We start from the raw sequence: 13,989 nt of genomic DNA, 5'->3' as shown, positions 1-13,989 counted from the left end.
GTAGAACTAAAGAAACGACTATTCCAGGGCTAAGCTTTAGTGGTGGCGCGCATTGTCCAGCCTAAACAACGCTCAGACTCCCTATAATTGGTGGGGCTTATCACACGAGGTCTATCCACAGGGCCAGTGCCCGCCCATTCTACTATCTGATCCGAGGAGGGGCTAGCGGAGGATCGGCAATAAGCAGTTTTCAAGAGGTTTAGATTCGCAGAGGTGGCGATGGCTCCGCTGGATTGCGGAGCCTGTCTAGAATCCAATATGGGGAAAGGTGAACTGAGTGGGAACTCAAATAACCGCCAGTTTTATATTATAAGCAACAAAGTGAGAAAAGGGACCGAGATGTACTTCAATCTTCGAGGACTGTATAGTATTTGGAAATAAAAAGTATCGTATTGTACAACGCCTGGTATCAATGCTCCACTAGTAAAACAGGCCAACTGAACGCCATTGAATAAATAAAATCGAATCGAACATTATCTGCGCTTAGGCATGGCGATCGCTACGGAGCGGTTCTTTCGCCGGTGATCTTCCTTTGAGCGCAGACCTTGACTGAGACCACCACCCATACCTCGCGCAAGAGATGCAAAAGGTGAAGTCGTTTGGAAGAGATCCAGGTCATTCTCTTGCTGTCCCACACTCGGTTTCACGGTAGGCGTGGCTCGACCCGAGGTATTGTTGCTAGGAGGTTCAGACTGGCGGCGACGATGGCGCTTTTCATGCGCCGGTGCTTGAGTGGGTCCAGTAGGATTCTCTCTTGGGTTGGGAGAGGCCGGTTCCCACGGCGGCATGGGTACCGCCGCTGCGACATGTTCGAAGCAGTTGCAGCCACATCCGCTGGGGCACGATGGGGGAGGGAAGTCGGCGGGATTGTTGAGTTCGGTAGGGAGGAACCAGCGTTGATGGCAGTCAAAGCAGCTTACATGGCCGCAGCTGAGACAGGGCACCAACATTCCATCCACGACTTCACCACAGATAACACAAGGAAGCTTGGTGGGTAATGCTTGGCGCGGTTTACAGTTCGAGCATCGAAGGAATGATGACTGGCGATGGCGCTTCGAAGGAGTATCAGGAGCTGAGGGCGTCGGAGCGAAAATGGAGATCTGCAAGGCATGACCGCAGTTGGCGCAATGACGCTGAAAATCGAGACCCTCAAAACTTTCCGTGGTATCTTTCTTGGTCATTTCAGGGAGTGGAGACATCTTAGAGCTGTTGCTGTTCCAATAATGGCTCATGTGCATGTCATCTATTTCGTCTGCTACCTCACCAATCTTGAGAACCTCGGCTTGTTGGATGGGGAGATCCCACATAGACAATATGTCGGCATATTTAGCACGGTACGATCTCCACAGCCACTCTTTGCTTCGGTCCAAAAGGGAGTATCCCGGTGTAGACTCGTCGCCATCAAATTCACTCTGATTCTTAAAAGTGACTTTGAAGCGTGATGTCGGCTTCACCACCTTGGGAGGAGGCTGATCGCTTTCTGTATCAGACTGAGGCTGTAGTATAAGCGTTAGAATTGCTATATCAGTCAGGGATAAAATTTTACTAACCGCTTGGATAGTTACCACACTCGGGCTGTCCGGGCTCTGTTTCTTCTTGAGGCTATGAGTGACCGGCGGAGATGCCGATGATGGTCCAAATGTGAAGGAACGTGACAATGAAGATGCTAGAACCGAGCCAAAGCCAGATCCACTTCGAGGATGAGATTGCTCGGGCGAGGCCGCAATGGAAACATTTTGACTCTGGGCTTTCTGGTTGGCAGCTATACGGCGAGGTCGAGATAAATAGGGAGGTGTAGTGCCAGTGGAATAAGGAGGCGTGGAATCAACACGCCAAAGCTCGCTCGATGATCGTGCTGAAGTGTGGGGAGGTATGACGGAAGGTTCTCTTGGAACAGATGAAGCCGGAGTGCCATTCAGCGATTTGTTCTGTACAGTTGAGGTGACAGAAGAAAAATCTAAGGAAAATCCCCGTTCTGGGGTCGTTTCTTTCGCTTTTTCTGATCGGCTTTCTTTGTTAGGTTCAAAGAGGACACAGGAGAGCATGGCGACCATTTGCACGTCGCCTATAGACTCAAAATGATCGAATAGAGCAGAAACAAGCCAATGGCTACCAAGTGGATGGTCACCCCATCGAATGACGCTATTAGCGACATCTTTGTAAAGCCTGCTTTTCCCTAGGCTGTGGCTAATATCCATGCCTTCTTTTCTCAGCGCCCGTCTCGATCCCACTTTGGTCTCGAGGGAAGAGACAGGCTTCCGCTGTATTTGTAAAATTAGCTTGATCAGACCCCATATTTGAGCCAATTCGTAGTATCCAGCATCCAGGGCGACAACAGCATTGTGGGCAGATACAACTGTACCCTCGCCGCAGATGCGATACTTGCTGGCCAATTCCCGCTTCACAGGCAACATGTCGCTCAAATCATGAATAGAAACCACATTTTGAGCTGGCTCGATTGATTTGCTCGTCGCAGCACCACCGATGGATCTCTGTGAATTATCCGTAGACCGAGGCCGGTAAATTCCCATACTACCCGCACTCCGCCAAGTCTGCGGTGGTTGGAAACGAGCCGCAGGTAGTCCAGACAGGATATCTGAGGAACCTGACGAACTCGAGGTCTCGGAGTATGAATCTTCGGAGTCATCGGATGCATCTTCCGCCGTGCTTGTGATTGTACCGTTCATGCGTGGCCCCGGGGAGCTAGTTTGCAGGCGCCCGAAGCCTTCAAAAACTTTGTCTGTCCGAGACAATCTGCTCATCTCTTTGAAACCAAGATTGTCAAATAGAGAGGTGGACTTATCCTTCTTAGGAGGGAAAAAGCAAATAAGACGACCATCATTTGCCCATAGCGCACCACATCCCTTTGCTACCGGAACCATGACATTGGCATTCACTGGGCGGAGCAGCTCAGAGCTCATTCCCAGCTCCTGACTCTGTGTCATGCCGACCTCATCCTCGTCGCTGGACTCGCCCTCTAATTCACCGTTGATAGGGGACTTGATGTTGTCGGTCGTTTCGCCCAGGATTAATGCAACGCTCTCTTCCAATGAACTCTCGCCCAGAAGGTAGCGCACAGCACCTTCTAAACAACCACGCTTTCGAGACATGTAGGTTTCAGCGATCGTTCGCAACTCAGCTGTAATTTTCCCGGCCAATTCATCTGTAACAGCTGCCGTTCTCTGGCAATTGAAGGTTGGAGTGGCTGTTTTCGGGTAGCTGACTGGGAATTTGATGTCCACTTTTAGGAAGAGAGTGTCCCCATTTGCACCCCATGGTCCATTCAGCGATATGGTGATCTTTCTCTGGCGAACATCAACCGATTCAAAAACAACCTTCGTGAACTTTTCTCCCACGTGGCTGATCTCGTCTCCTAGGGTCTCAATGTCCCAACCCGAGATTTTTACACCGCGCATCCAAGCAATAGGGTTCGTGTCTGCCCTCCGGTTTGATCGTGGCTGCATACCCATACGAGCATCAACGTGAGCACCCTTTGTCCAAGCGCGAGCATGTGGGACAGATATAGCATTCATCCCAGGTCCTCCAGCAAACTGTGTGGTGGTATTGTGCTGGATAGAAGATGCAGAGTCTAGGTCTTCCAAGTCTAGATCCCAGTTCACATCTCTAAAGCTCCGATAAACTGCGCCCAATCGAGTTATCTTCCGAGTAGAGACGAAAGACTTGCCCTTTTCATATCCGACCCGCGCAAAAATTTCAGGATCGACACGATGTAGACGCAACTCTCGGTCTGTACCCCACGTTACCAGTTGAAATTCTCGGTTGTCGATTCCATCCTCCACACCGCCGCGGGCCCTCCATAGAAACTCCTTCACCTGGCCTTTATGACCCGGGAAGCTATGAATCAAAGGCATCTCATCTTCAACTCGCCGGCTATACAGATGGAGATCGCTGTTTCCCCGCTGCGGCATAGCAGTGACGCCCCACCCAAAAGGAGTGTTCCTGGCTCGCCATACCGGAAACGGTGTCCTAATCAGCTTCTCGGGCTCCTCGGAATCTGTTGTATAGTCCCAGAACTTGATGGTCTTATCAAGCGAGCATGTCGTTAAAGCGCCCCGTCGTACGCGATTCCAATCCACCCCGTAAATTTTCGTGTCATGGGCTTCGATGGACCGAATCGGATATGCACCCATACGGTCATCCCAGATTCGAAGAAACCGATCATGGGAACTGGCAATCACATGGGGATCTTGGCGATTCCACTTTACCTGGGTAGCACCAGTGAACCAATCTGAAAATGAGATCGCCGGCCGGGATGGAGTGCGCAGATCCCAACAGTGAACAAAGCTGTCGACGGCACAGGTAGCTAGAAGATCTGGATGGAATGCCGAGAAGTTTATGTCAGTGATCGCGCGCGAGTGTGCGTGCAGAACAAATTCGATGGAGTTTTGCCATGTTTTCATGGCTAAATTCCACACCAGAGCTTTCTGGTTGGATGTGCTAACCACCCAGTAGTCGCGAGAGGCGAACGGTGACCACTGCACGTCGGCGACCTCCCATGGGGTGTGATGGGGCAGATAACGAGGTGGAGAATACGGGGAGTCCAGATCAATGACATGCAGACCCTCCTTCGAGGCTAGGACCACGTCTCGCCCACATGGGGAAATTGACATGGACCCAACCGGTTGTTCAACATGGATTGAACTGTCTTCGTCAAAGGTCGGGCTTTCGAAGGCCGACATGAGCGGCCGGGGCTCCATGGAACTCGACATCTTGTCAGCGATCGTGGCAAGAGGCCTATCTGCACCACTTCCGTTGTCGATAATGTGCCGTGAAAGTGTTATTCACTATTTATAAGCTCATGAGGAGCCGATGCTCCCATGTTGGGCGTACATATCCACCTCGCTTGCATGAATAGGCTCGCGTGCCAGGGAGCTCCGATAAGGAAGCGGGAATCGCAGGTGTGGCTTATTGTGGATAGTGTGGCTGAGTCATGGGTTGTTGTGGCTCGGGTTTACGGAACACGGCAGAACCCCGCGGTGCAGTAATGCAAATGCCCCTCTGGTTTATCATCTGTCAGTAAACGTTCTCTCGGGATTTTCTCAGTCTCGATCTTTCGATTTCTTCGTTCTTCTTTGCTTTATCTGTTGAAGGAGATATCTCCGGTCAATTAATCTTCACCACACTGTTGCAACCATCCGCACACGTGAGCGATAAGACTTTCAATCATGGCCCTGCCGAAGCGCATTATCAAAGAGACCGAGCGGTTGATGGCTGAGCCGTAAGTCATCATTCTGAGCACGTATGTAAATACTGGATGACTCTCTAATCAAGCAATTCCCGGGAATTAGGGTCCCCGGTATTAACGCCGTCCCCCATGAAGACAACCTACGATACTTCGATGTCTCCATTCACGGTCCATCCCAGTCTCCCTACGAGGGTACGCATATGACTGTCCTTGTCTCGCTGCCAATATCATAACTCACATATCGCAGGTGGCATCTTTCGTCTCGAGTTGTTCCTCCCCGATGACTACCCCATGACCCCGCCAAAGATCCGCTTCTTGACCAAGATCTATCATCCCAACATCGACCGTCTCGGCCGTATCTGCTTGGATGTTCTGAAGAGTATGCCTCATAAGACCACTACCATTCTTATCATATCTAACCCATTACGCAATCAGACAACTGGTCTCCTGCTCTCCAGATCCGCACCATCCTTCTCTCCATCCAAGCCCTTCTCGGCGCACCGAACCCCGATGACCCCCTCGCCAACGATGTAGCCCAGCGTTGGAAGGATGATGAGCCAGCTGCCATCCAGACCGCGAAGGAGTGGACCCGCACCCACGCTATGACTTGAAATTAACCATTATGATGTGACCATGAAGCAAAAAAGAGAAGTATCAAAGTTTTGGAAGGGACATTCAATCCACCGAGACCATTGGGACAGGCGAGCTAGTATTTTTATCTTTTAGCGTGAAGTTGCCTTCCGCCACATCCATGTTGTATTGATCGATGGCTTATTTAGAAGGTATTCCATAGAATCCAATGTCTTGGAATTGCATTCTTCGGGTCTACTGCGCCCGTTTCGCAATTCAATATATCTATAGAGCTCAAAATCAGCAGGTTGTAAGATCCATGGATCCCTGGAGCACACAATATGATAATTCCAAGACTACATAATGAGCGAAAGATTTGAATCATATGAGTAAGAATGGTGTCCATGCTTCTGCAACGGAAAATTATATTTTGTCCCCTTCGAGTCACTGGACTCGGTGCTCACCCAATAAAAACAGATATTCTGCCACGAATCAAATTAGTTCAGCAAGCGATGTCTCTCTTCATTTGAGTGGAAGTGAATTGCTTCCTCGATGATGAGTATGTATGGGTGATGATGTGGAGTTAAATTTTGACTTACAGACGCCCAGTTTGCTGTTTGGGCATTACTTGATTCTCCAGATGTCTGAAACGCCCCATATAGGACCAACTATTTCTGAGTTGATGTGATCATGGAACACAGGAAGTATGAGGGGCTTCCTTTACCAAAGACAGTGACCTATACGGTACCTGTCAAGGGGCTTTTTCTGGGAAACATGCTTCATGGCACCGATGGATTGGTTGAACTAGTTCCAGGGTTCTGTGAGAGAGAAGAAAATGGGGGCTGGTGAGGTATTGAGAAATTCAGGGGATTGGGGGGGTGGAAAGTATGGCATCAGATGACATTCCCCAGTCTGAATGGAGTATCACCATTTTCCTAATGTCTCTTAAACTTCAATAGCCCAAAATTGAGGAACTTCTTAATCTGGCTGTAATACGAAGCCTGATAAATCTGATGATTTGATCATTCCGCTCTGTGTAACATTGCATAGTCGAGCACCCGAGCTAGTGCCGAGGACACCCAATAGCCTGTTCAAGCTATATTTGAGATATGCCGACCATGCTTTGGGATTTCTCAAACAAGAGTTTTTATTGGTGAATATTACCCAACGTGCTGACAGTAAGCTTCGATGTGACCGCCACGGGCCGGGGCTTACTGGTGATCACTTTGCTATGGGGCTGAAATGTAAGGGGCCGAATCAACCCGAAGCTTGGTAGTTCGAGCCAAATTTTACCATTGGACCCTGCGTCGTAACCAGGGACGGGATAAGCGATAGGCTGTGGGACCTCTGGACCCTGCCTACACGAACACCACCATATGCTCTCTTTCGTCGCGTATCGAGTCTATGGTTATCGACCTTGGAATTACTACATAACGGAAACACTGTCTGTAAAAGAATGCTTTGTATGATATGTTTAATCGGCATCTGCCCATGTGGACATCAAACCCCGTGGATGCTCTCCAAGGCTACTGCAGGGTCTAGATAATGAGATGCCGTTCATCATTTTCTGGTGCCAACAATAACTTAGGGCTGCTTACTATGGGGCAAAGGTCAGACATGCTTCTGGCATCGAATAAGCAATACCACCCAATATAGCAGTAAATATGCGGTATTTTCTTCATTGGTTGTACCTTTGTCAAAGTAGGTGGACTATGGCCGCTTGTAGAAAATGCAAGAGATGTGGCTTAACGAAGACTAATGAAGTCAGTGTGGAAGCTGGACGTAAAGGGCTATATAAAGCAACTTGTCGCCCACTCCATTTGTCTTGTTCATCAAGCTCCCAAGATCAACATCAGTCAGTCAGTGCAAATCCTTAACAGGGTGTATGAGTCCTACTTGGAAACATAGAACCCAACTAATTCTTTGCCAGATTCAACCTCAGCTCAGCCTTTCGCTCTTCGCTCAATCCCCATTTATGAACGCGTCGGTGTCAATAGCACTCGTCATCAATTGGATCATTTTAGCATCAACAACATGCGGGTTTCTTCCATTGGACGTGTACTTGCATGTGTCAGCCTCGGGGCTGGCATTGCTTACTCTAGCGCTATACCGATCGACATGAAGGAGGAGCGCTCTACCGAATCAACCGACATAACCCCCGTGGACGATTTGAAAATCAATTGGGCAATCGTGAGAGGAGGTCTTAAAGTGGCCCGGGATGTGATTGTAGTGGCATCAGGCGCATCGTCTGCCATTGCGGCAATTGTGGTCTGGGCTAAATCGGACAGTGCTGCGAACTCGTGCGCTCCCAAGATAGGGACAGGCGTATCGGATAACGGAGGTCAGAAGTACAACTTCAAGTACTGGGTGACTACTACTGGAAAGAACTGTGACACTACTGCCCAGACGAAGACTGTTGCTGCCGCGATTGATGATTCTTGGGATCAGGTCCACAAGAACAATTATGACTGGGCGTGCCTCGATTTCGGCCATGGAGGTACTTGGCATGGACATCTGGCGGTGGCTACTGTTGGTTCGGGCCAAGATGTTAACACCATGTGTAACTAGAGAGGATTAAGTCTGATGAGTTACATGGGAAATTATCGGGCCCTATGGAGCTTGTGGTATATTGCCTGGTGGCTTGATACGTTGGCTTATTGATTGATTGATTGTTTGTTTGTTTGAATGTCTTGCTGAGAATCTCTGGTGAGAGCAGAGCTGTATCTTGGTCGTTTTTTTCCTAAATTAACCTTCTTTCTGGGCTTGTCTCTGTCTCGTGATAGTAGTATTCTCGTTGGACCAGAAATCAAGTTCCTTACATCTTTGTTATCGTGTCACGGTATAATTTTGTGCTTTCGGAGCTCATTGCCAACCTTACGGATCAAGTACAACCATAAATCCCTAATTTGAGTGGTAAAATATTCTGAAGTAGCTACTAGTATATCTGAGGTTAGTTGCCTGGAGACTGAAGTACTCCAGCAAATTACACATGTGGATGTAGTGGCTATTCCTGTAAACAGAAGTAAATTCCAGACTTAAAGCATATATATGGCGCTTCACCGAACCAAAAAATCTCAAGGCCTCGGGTACCTTGAAATGGGCTGGTGGGCATGACATGGGCCTGGAGGATATCAGTATCAAATACTCTAAGGAGTGGTAAACTCCAAACGATAAACATACTTGGTGAATAAGAGTAATCTATTCAAATACGACGCAGGATCAAGATGACACGAACGAGAAAGACAGAGGTGATCCAAGCTACTCTGGTATGGCTTTTTAGCGAAAGCTAAGTTCGTTTACTGTAGGAGAAAACTGACCCCTTGGACATCAGGCACCTGAACAGTGTTAACATAAGGCAAATTTGAATCACACTCTGGACATCCTGAATTCTCAGGTTATGTTGGTGATCCTATGAAGCGTCGTGAATGGTCGATCCTGGGGAAGGTGGTGATCTTGCGGGGAGGCGATCTTGGGGAAGGACGTGATCTTGGGGCTCATTCAGTAGACCCAGTGACCCCACCTACTACAAAAAATACCTCTGTTCTCACCTCCTTTTTCCCTCTTTCTTCTTTTCTCATCACTTCTCAAGCTTCAAACTTCAAGCTTGCATCTTCCATCTTCCATCTTTGAACTTCGAACTTCAGCTTCCATCAAAACAATCACTTTTGATATCAATCATATCCATGTCTCCTCCATTTTGGCTCCCTTAAGATGCCTTCCAACGTGTTTATGTCTATTTCCCTTCTCATCTTTTCTTTTTTATTTCATACTAACCATTCTGACAGGCTTCTGAGCCATCTTCATTCACTGTTGGTTCCCGCTGATCAACAAACACGATCAACAAATCATCTGTTCGGAATATTAAGTCCCCATCTGACTTCGAAAAACATCCCTCGGATCAATGAACCATCTTTTCGAACTCTCAAGTCCCCATCTGACTTCGATGAACATCACTCCGATCAACAACCTGTCTGTTTGACCTCTGTCAACCTTGAACTTCGAGAAGTCCGTAGTCGCTTTGACTATCGAGTTCTTGCCCGCATGCAAACTCATTGGCTGCGATGAAGACCAATCTGATCCGGTTGAACTATTGAGATCCATGCACTTGTGGCTGCATGGATCATTGCTAACCTTCTTAGACTGCACAAGTCCTCTTCATCTTCCATCAATCCATCCATCCACATTTGACATCGATCTACCATCTCTGTCCTCCTTGACACAATAATCACTCAATCTGATCAACGAAAATTCATACCTTTGTGGATTTTCTTCGGCATATGGTTTGGCTCAAGTCATTTCTGGATCGGCGCCATGTTGTTACAAACAACTTGCGTGTCAGGTCAAAGTTCTGTTTCAGTTTTTGCTTTTAACTCTGAGCTTCCAACATTCATTCATGTATTCGTCTACTATTGTCTTGCGCTCTTTCTGATCAGGCCCCATGTGGCTTGGCATTCACTCTATTGCATCACTCTTCCCGTACTTAACTATGTCAATACTATTCTCTTCAAACATCCACTCGTCCTACCTTGTAATGTAGGTTGTATCTTGGCTTTCTGTTACCTAGTGTTAGTATTAAATGCTATATCGTCTTTCTATTTGACACGTCCATGTCACATCCCCTGCTGCCCAAGCGGCCGACCGCTCACGGACACACTTGGCGCCAACATGCCCTTGAAAGACGACCCCAAGGCCACACATGCATCTCCAGGCGATTAACAACAATCATGAAGAGCGCGATTTCCTCTTTATCGACAGTCTGATCACCGGACAAGGTAAACTTTCAGGTTGGGTTCGCCCTCCGGGGAACGTCAGGTACCTAGGCTAGTAAGTACAGATTGGTTCCCGGTTTTGTGTAGTTAGTTTCCCCGTCATGAGCACGTCTCCCATAGCCGCCAGGGAGCTTCGAGAAGCCGGGGATTGTTCCCGCCTCCCGAAGTCCCTACCTCCTCACGGATGTAAGAAATTGGAAAAAAATCCAGTTTCAATTTCATGGATTCACCGAATATACTCCTGATCTGAAAACGAGCCCCAGCTCTAGGCCTGGGTCTATCATCTGCGGTAACTTGAACATATCTTGACATGTAGTGGACCTGGCCAACAGCTGGAGTGTCCGAGTTGCAGCTGGATAGGAAAGCTTGGAACATATATTCTCAAAGCTTCCAGACTACTGAGCCGGTATGTATCCAAAATGGTTCAATGTTAGGAAAAGAAGAAGCAGAACAAGGAAGAGAAATACGTGCTCTAAATCAAGTATTAGCTTCTTACTATATGGCAATACTTGAATTAATTTCGTGCAGCAAACATGGTGATGTACAATGGAAAAAAAGCTCCTCAGTTGAGACACCCCATATAAAGAACGATAAGGATGAGGATAGCGATAAGACGTTATCGACAGCCGATAAGCTACAAGACCGGAAGTACGTCATGTGACTTGACCCGATCCCGAAAGGGCAGCGTGCGTCACGTGCTGCATTTTAGCGAGGCGCACCACAATTGGACCCAGCGACGCTACTACCGCGATCCCCGAATTTCGACCATCACCAACGCCAACCGACCGTCAGCGCATCGTCCACCGTCAAGATGCGTACCTACGACGACTCCTTCAGCGGCCAGAAGATCTACCCTGGCAAGGTGCGTTTTGTTCCTGTCCCACGGTCCCCGTCTGCGCGAGAAGGAAATGGAACTTGTGCGGATTCAAGATTGAACGATACATCACCACATCATCATGATCAATCACCACGACGTACCTACCTACGGCTCGCTCGCATTCATATCAATTTCGACTTGTGTCCGCCGTTCCCATGAGACTTTTCGCGCAGACTTTATGCGGGGTGTTTTTTGAGTGTGGGAACATTTCAGAGTGCTAATATTGGTCTCTTTGGTTATGCAGGGTAAGCTGTACGTCCGTGGCGACAGCAAGATCTTCCGCTTCCAGAACGGCAAGTCCGAGTCGCTTTTCCTCCAGCGCAAGAACCCCCGTCGCATTGCCTGGACTGTCCTGTACCGTCGCCAGCACCGCAAGGGTATCTCTGAGGTCGGTTACCAATCCCCTTTGGCTTTTGTTCGATTATGTGGTGGGAAAGGCCATTATTGAACCGATTTCGAGACTCGTCGACATGTTTTGATCTGAGGAGATAATGGCGCAAGAGCAGGGATATGATATCATTTCCAAGTGGATCATGAATTTGCAAGATGAAATACTGATCGGTCTCGAAAATATAGGAGGTTGCCAAGAAGCGTACCCGCCGTGTTGTGAAGCACCAGCGTGCCATCGTCGGTGCCTCCCTCGACGTTATCAAGGAGCGCCGCTCCCAGCGCCCCGAGGCCCGTGAGGCTGCCCGCAAGCAGGCCATCACTGACGCCAAGGAGAAGAAGTCCGCCGCCGCTGCCCAGAAGAAGGCTGACAAGGCCAAGAACGCCGCCTCCAAGGGTGGTGCTCAGCGCATTGCCAGCAAGCAGGGTGCCAAGGGCTCCGCTCCCAAGGTCGCTGCCAAGTCCCGCTAAATTACCCCATGACAAAAAGCAGGATGGTGTTTTATTCGTTGACGGTTGCGATATGATGGAATTCGCGGACAATGGACTGGAGTACTGTCTGTGAGGACTGGCCTTGTGCCAAATTTTTTTTACCTTGTTTCTGAAAAGAATTTATGCAATACTATGAAATGCAGAAATGGGACAAGGAATCTCAATTAAAATTATTCACCCGCAACTATTCCAGGACTCTTGATATTGATGTATTCTCATATCTTGGGTAAGAATCGTCCTCGGCCTGTATGCACATGTATGCTCTCCTTCGATCTTATGGAGGGGCAGATCATACTTATCCACTTGAGGGATAGCGTCTCCGAGGTCCCTTGGACCCTCGAGGCTTACATATAGACCTGCCTTCTACAATGTAACCAAGTTGCGAGTCTTTACAATCAAACACTTTATCCAACCTCATAGATTAATTCCTTCCGAGTGTATCATTGTATGTTGTATGTCGTTGGCAATTAGTCTGCAGCATGAACAAATGTCTATACATTAGACCATCTAAAGGCCTGTTCTCCGCATATCCGTATTCCCTTGCAGGCCGTCTCTTGCTCGCGATGAAGATTGATCAATGCCGGTTAGGCGATCATTGACACATGCACGCACAGGTGAAAGAGTTCAGGTATATCAGGGACTGCTTTCGATCTCAAGTCCTGCTTCCTGTTCAACATCACAATTAAACTCACTACAGAGTCCACAAAATACTTTCGACATTGCTTGTGGCTTTGAAGGCGAATTTGTTTCCCACGCTGCCACCTCGAGGTTAACCATCCTCAATGCCCTGAACGCCGAACCCAATTTGGGCGAGAACTGAAATGAACCGAGTCTAAAGCAGAATCCCAAATCCCAAAATCACTCAACAAGTTCAGTAGTAGTGAGCCATCTCCAAACCTGCGCGCTTGAAGCCACACTTGACATAGAAACCCTCATTGGCCTCAGAACAATCAAGAATGCTCTATCGAACGAATCAGCACATTCACATTCGCATTTGCATTTGCATCCAGAGACTCCAGAATACATACCTTGTAGCACCCAACCTGCGCAGCCACATAATCCAACGCTTGAATAATCCTCAACCCCAACTTCTTTCCCTGCTGTCCCTTCTCCACCGCGATATCCTCAATATGCCCAACCATGCCAAGCGCATGAATAAACTTGCGCTCAACAATCAGCGACCCGGTACCAACGACACGATCCGCCCCATCACAAACAACAAGCATGTAGTACTCGTCATTCCGAGACTTGATCCAGTCGAAGCGCTCGTCCCATTTCTCCTCACTGATCTCGCCGACGGTTGTCAGCACGCGGAGGACATCAAGGTAGCCGCGTTGGTAGTCTGAGCGACGGAGGGGGCGGATGGTGTAGTCTGTGGGGAGGAGGGAGATGACTTCGGGAGAGATTAGGGTGGAGGGGAAGAGGGGACCGTCTTCTAGGTCTGTGACGGGGGTAACGGTTGAGGACATCGTTTTGGTTTCGGTTGGGATGGTAGTTTGGGTGATTGGGGTTTCCATTGTTGGGTTGTGTGGTTGTAGGTCTGTGGGGTTAAAGGTTGAAGTTGAAGTTTGAGATTTGTTGCGGGTTTGTTGATCCAGGGGAGGGGCGAATTGGGAGACGGTGGGGTTTTAGCGCAAGGGAGATCGACGCAGGAAATTTGTTCGATTAATTTGATTGATTCTGATCAG

At 48.5% G+C, this 13,989-nt stretch overlaps 5 protein-coding genes across 5 annotated transcripts; 3 read left to right on the top strand and 2 right to left on the bottom strand.

Moving 5' to 3' along the window:
* Positions 1-473: 473 nt before the first annotated feature.
* On the bottom strand, positions 474-4,730 carry N7520_002945 (Mtc5p; the record flags this gene model as incomplete). Its single annotated transcript, XM_057136880.1, has 2 exons — positions 474-1,496; positions 1,551-4,730. The coding sequence occupies 2 exons, from the start codon at positions 4,728-4,730 to the stop codon at positions 474-476; spliced, it is 4,203 nt and encodes a 1,400-aa protein (XP_056999566.1).
* A 456-nt stretch (positions 4,731-5,186) lies between these two features.
* Positions 5,187-5,817, top strand: N7520_002944 (E2 ubiquitin-conjugating protein UBC13; the record flags this gene model as incomplete). Its single annotated transcript, XM_057136879.1, has 4 exons — positions 5,187-5,239; positions 5,310-5,398; positions 5,454-5,585; positions 5,642-5,817. The coding sequence occupies 4 exons, from the start codon at positions 5,187-5,189 to the stop codon at positions 5,815-5,817; spliced, it is 450 nt and encodes a 149-aa protein (XP_056999565.1).
* A 1,993-nt stretch (positions 5,818-7,810) lies between these two features.
* N7520_002943 (uncharacterized protein) lies at positions 7,811-8,344 on the top strand (the record flags this gene model as incomplete). Its single annotated transcript, XM_057136878.1, has 1 exon — positions 7,811-8,344. One exon carries the CDS (start codon positions 7,811-7,813, stop codon positions 8,342-8,344), a length of 534 nt encoding a protein of 177 aa, XP_056999564.1.
* Positions 8,345-11,356: 3,012 nt separating this feature from the next.
* Positions 11,357-12,280, top strand: N7520_002942 (60S ribosomal protein eL24; the record flags this gene model as incomplete). Its single annotated transcript, XM_057136877.1, has 3 exons — positions 11,357-11,407; positions 11,667-11,810; positions 11,999-12,280. The coding sequence occupies 3 exons, from the start codon at positions 11,357-11,359 to the stop codon at positions 12,278-12,280; spliced, it is 477 nt and encodes a 158-aa protein (XP_056999563.1).
* An 892-nt stretch (positions 12,281-13,172) lies between these two features.
* Positions 13,173-13,818, bottom strand: gup1 (glucosamine 6-phosphate N-acetyltransferase; the record flags this gene model as incomplete). Its single annotated transcript, XM_057136876.1, has 2 exons — positions 13,173-13,262; positions 13,330-13,818. 2 exons carry the CDS (start codon positions 13,816-13,818, stop codon positions 13,173-13,175), a joined length of 579 nt encoding a protein of 192 aa, XP_056999562.1.
* Positions 13,819-13,989: the final 171 nt, after the last annotated feature.

The sequence above is a fragment of the Penicillium odoratum genome (assembly GCF_028828045.1).
Source record: "Penicillium odoratum strain IBT 22623 chromosome Unknown utg000002l_segment0_segment0, whole genome shotgun sequence".
NCBI lineage: Eukaryota > Fungi > Ascomycota > Eurotiomycetes > Eurotiales > Aspergillaceae > Penicillium > Penicillium odoratum.
Note: the sequence above shows the minus strand (reverse complement) of the source record. Positions and strands in the feature narration are given on the sequence as shown.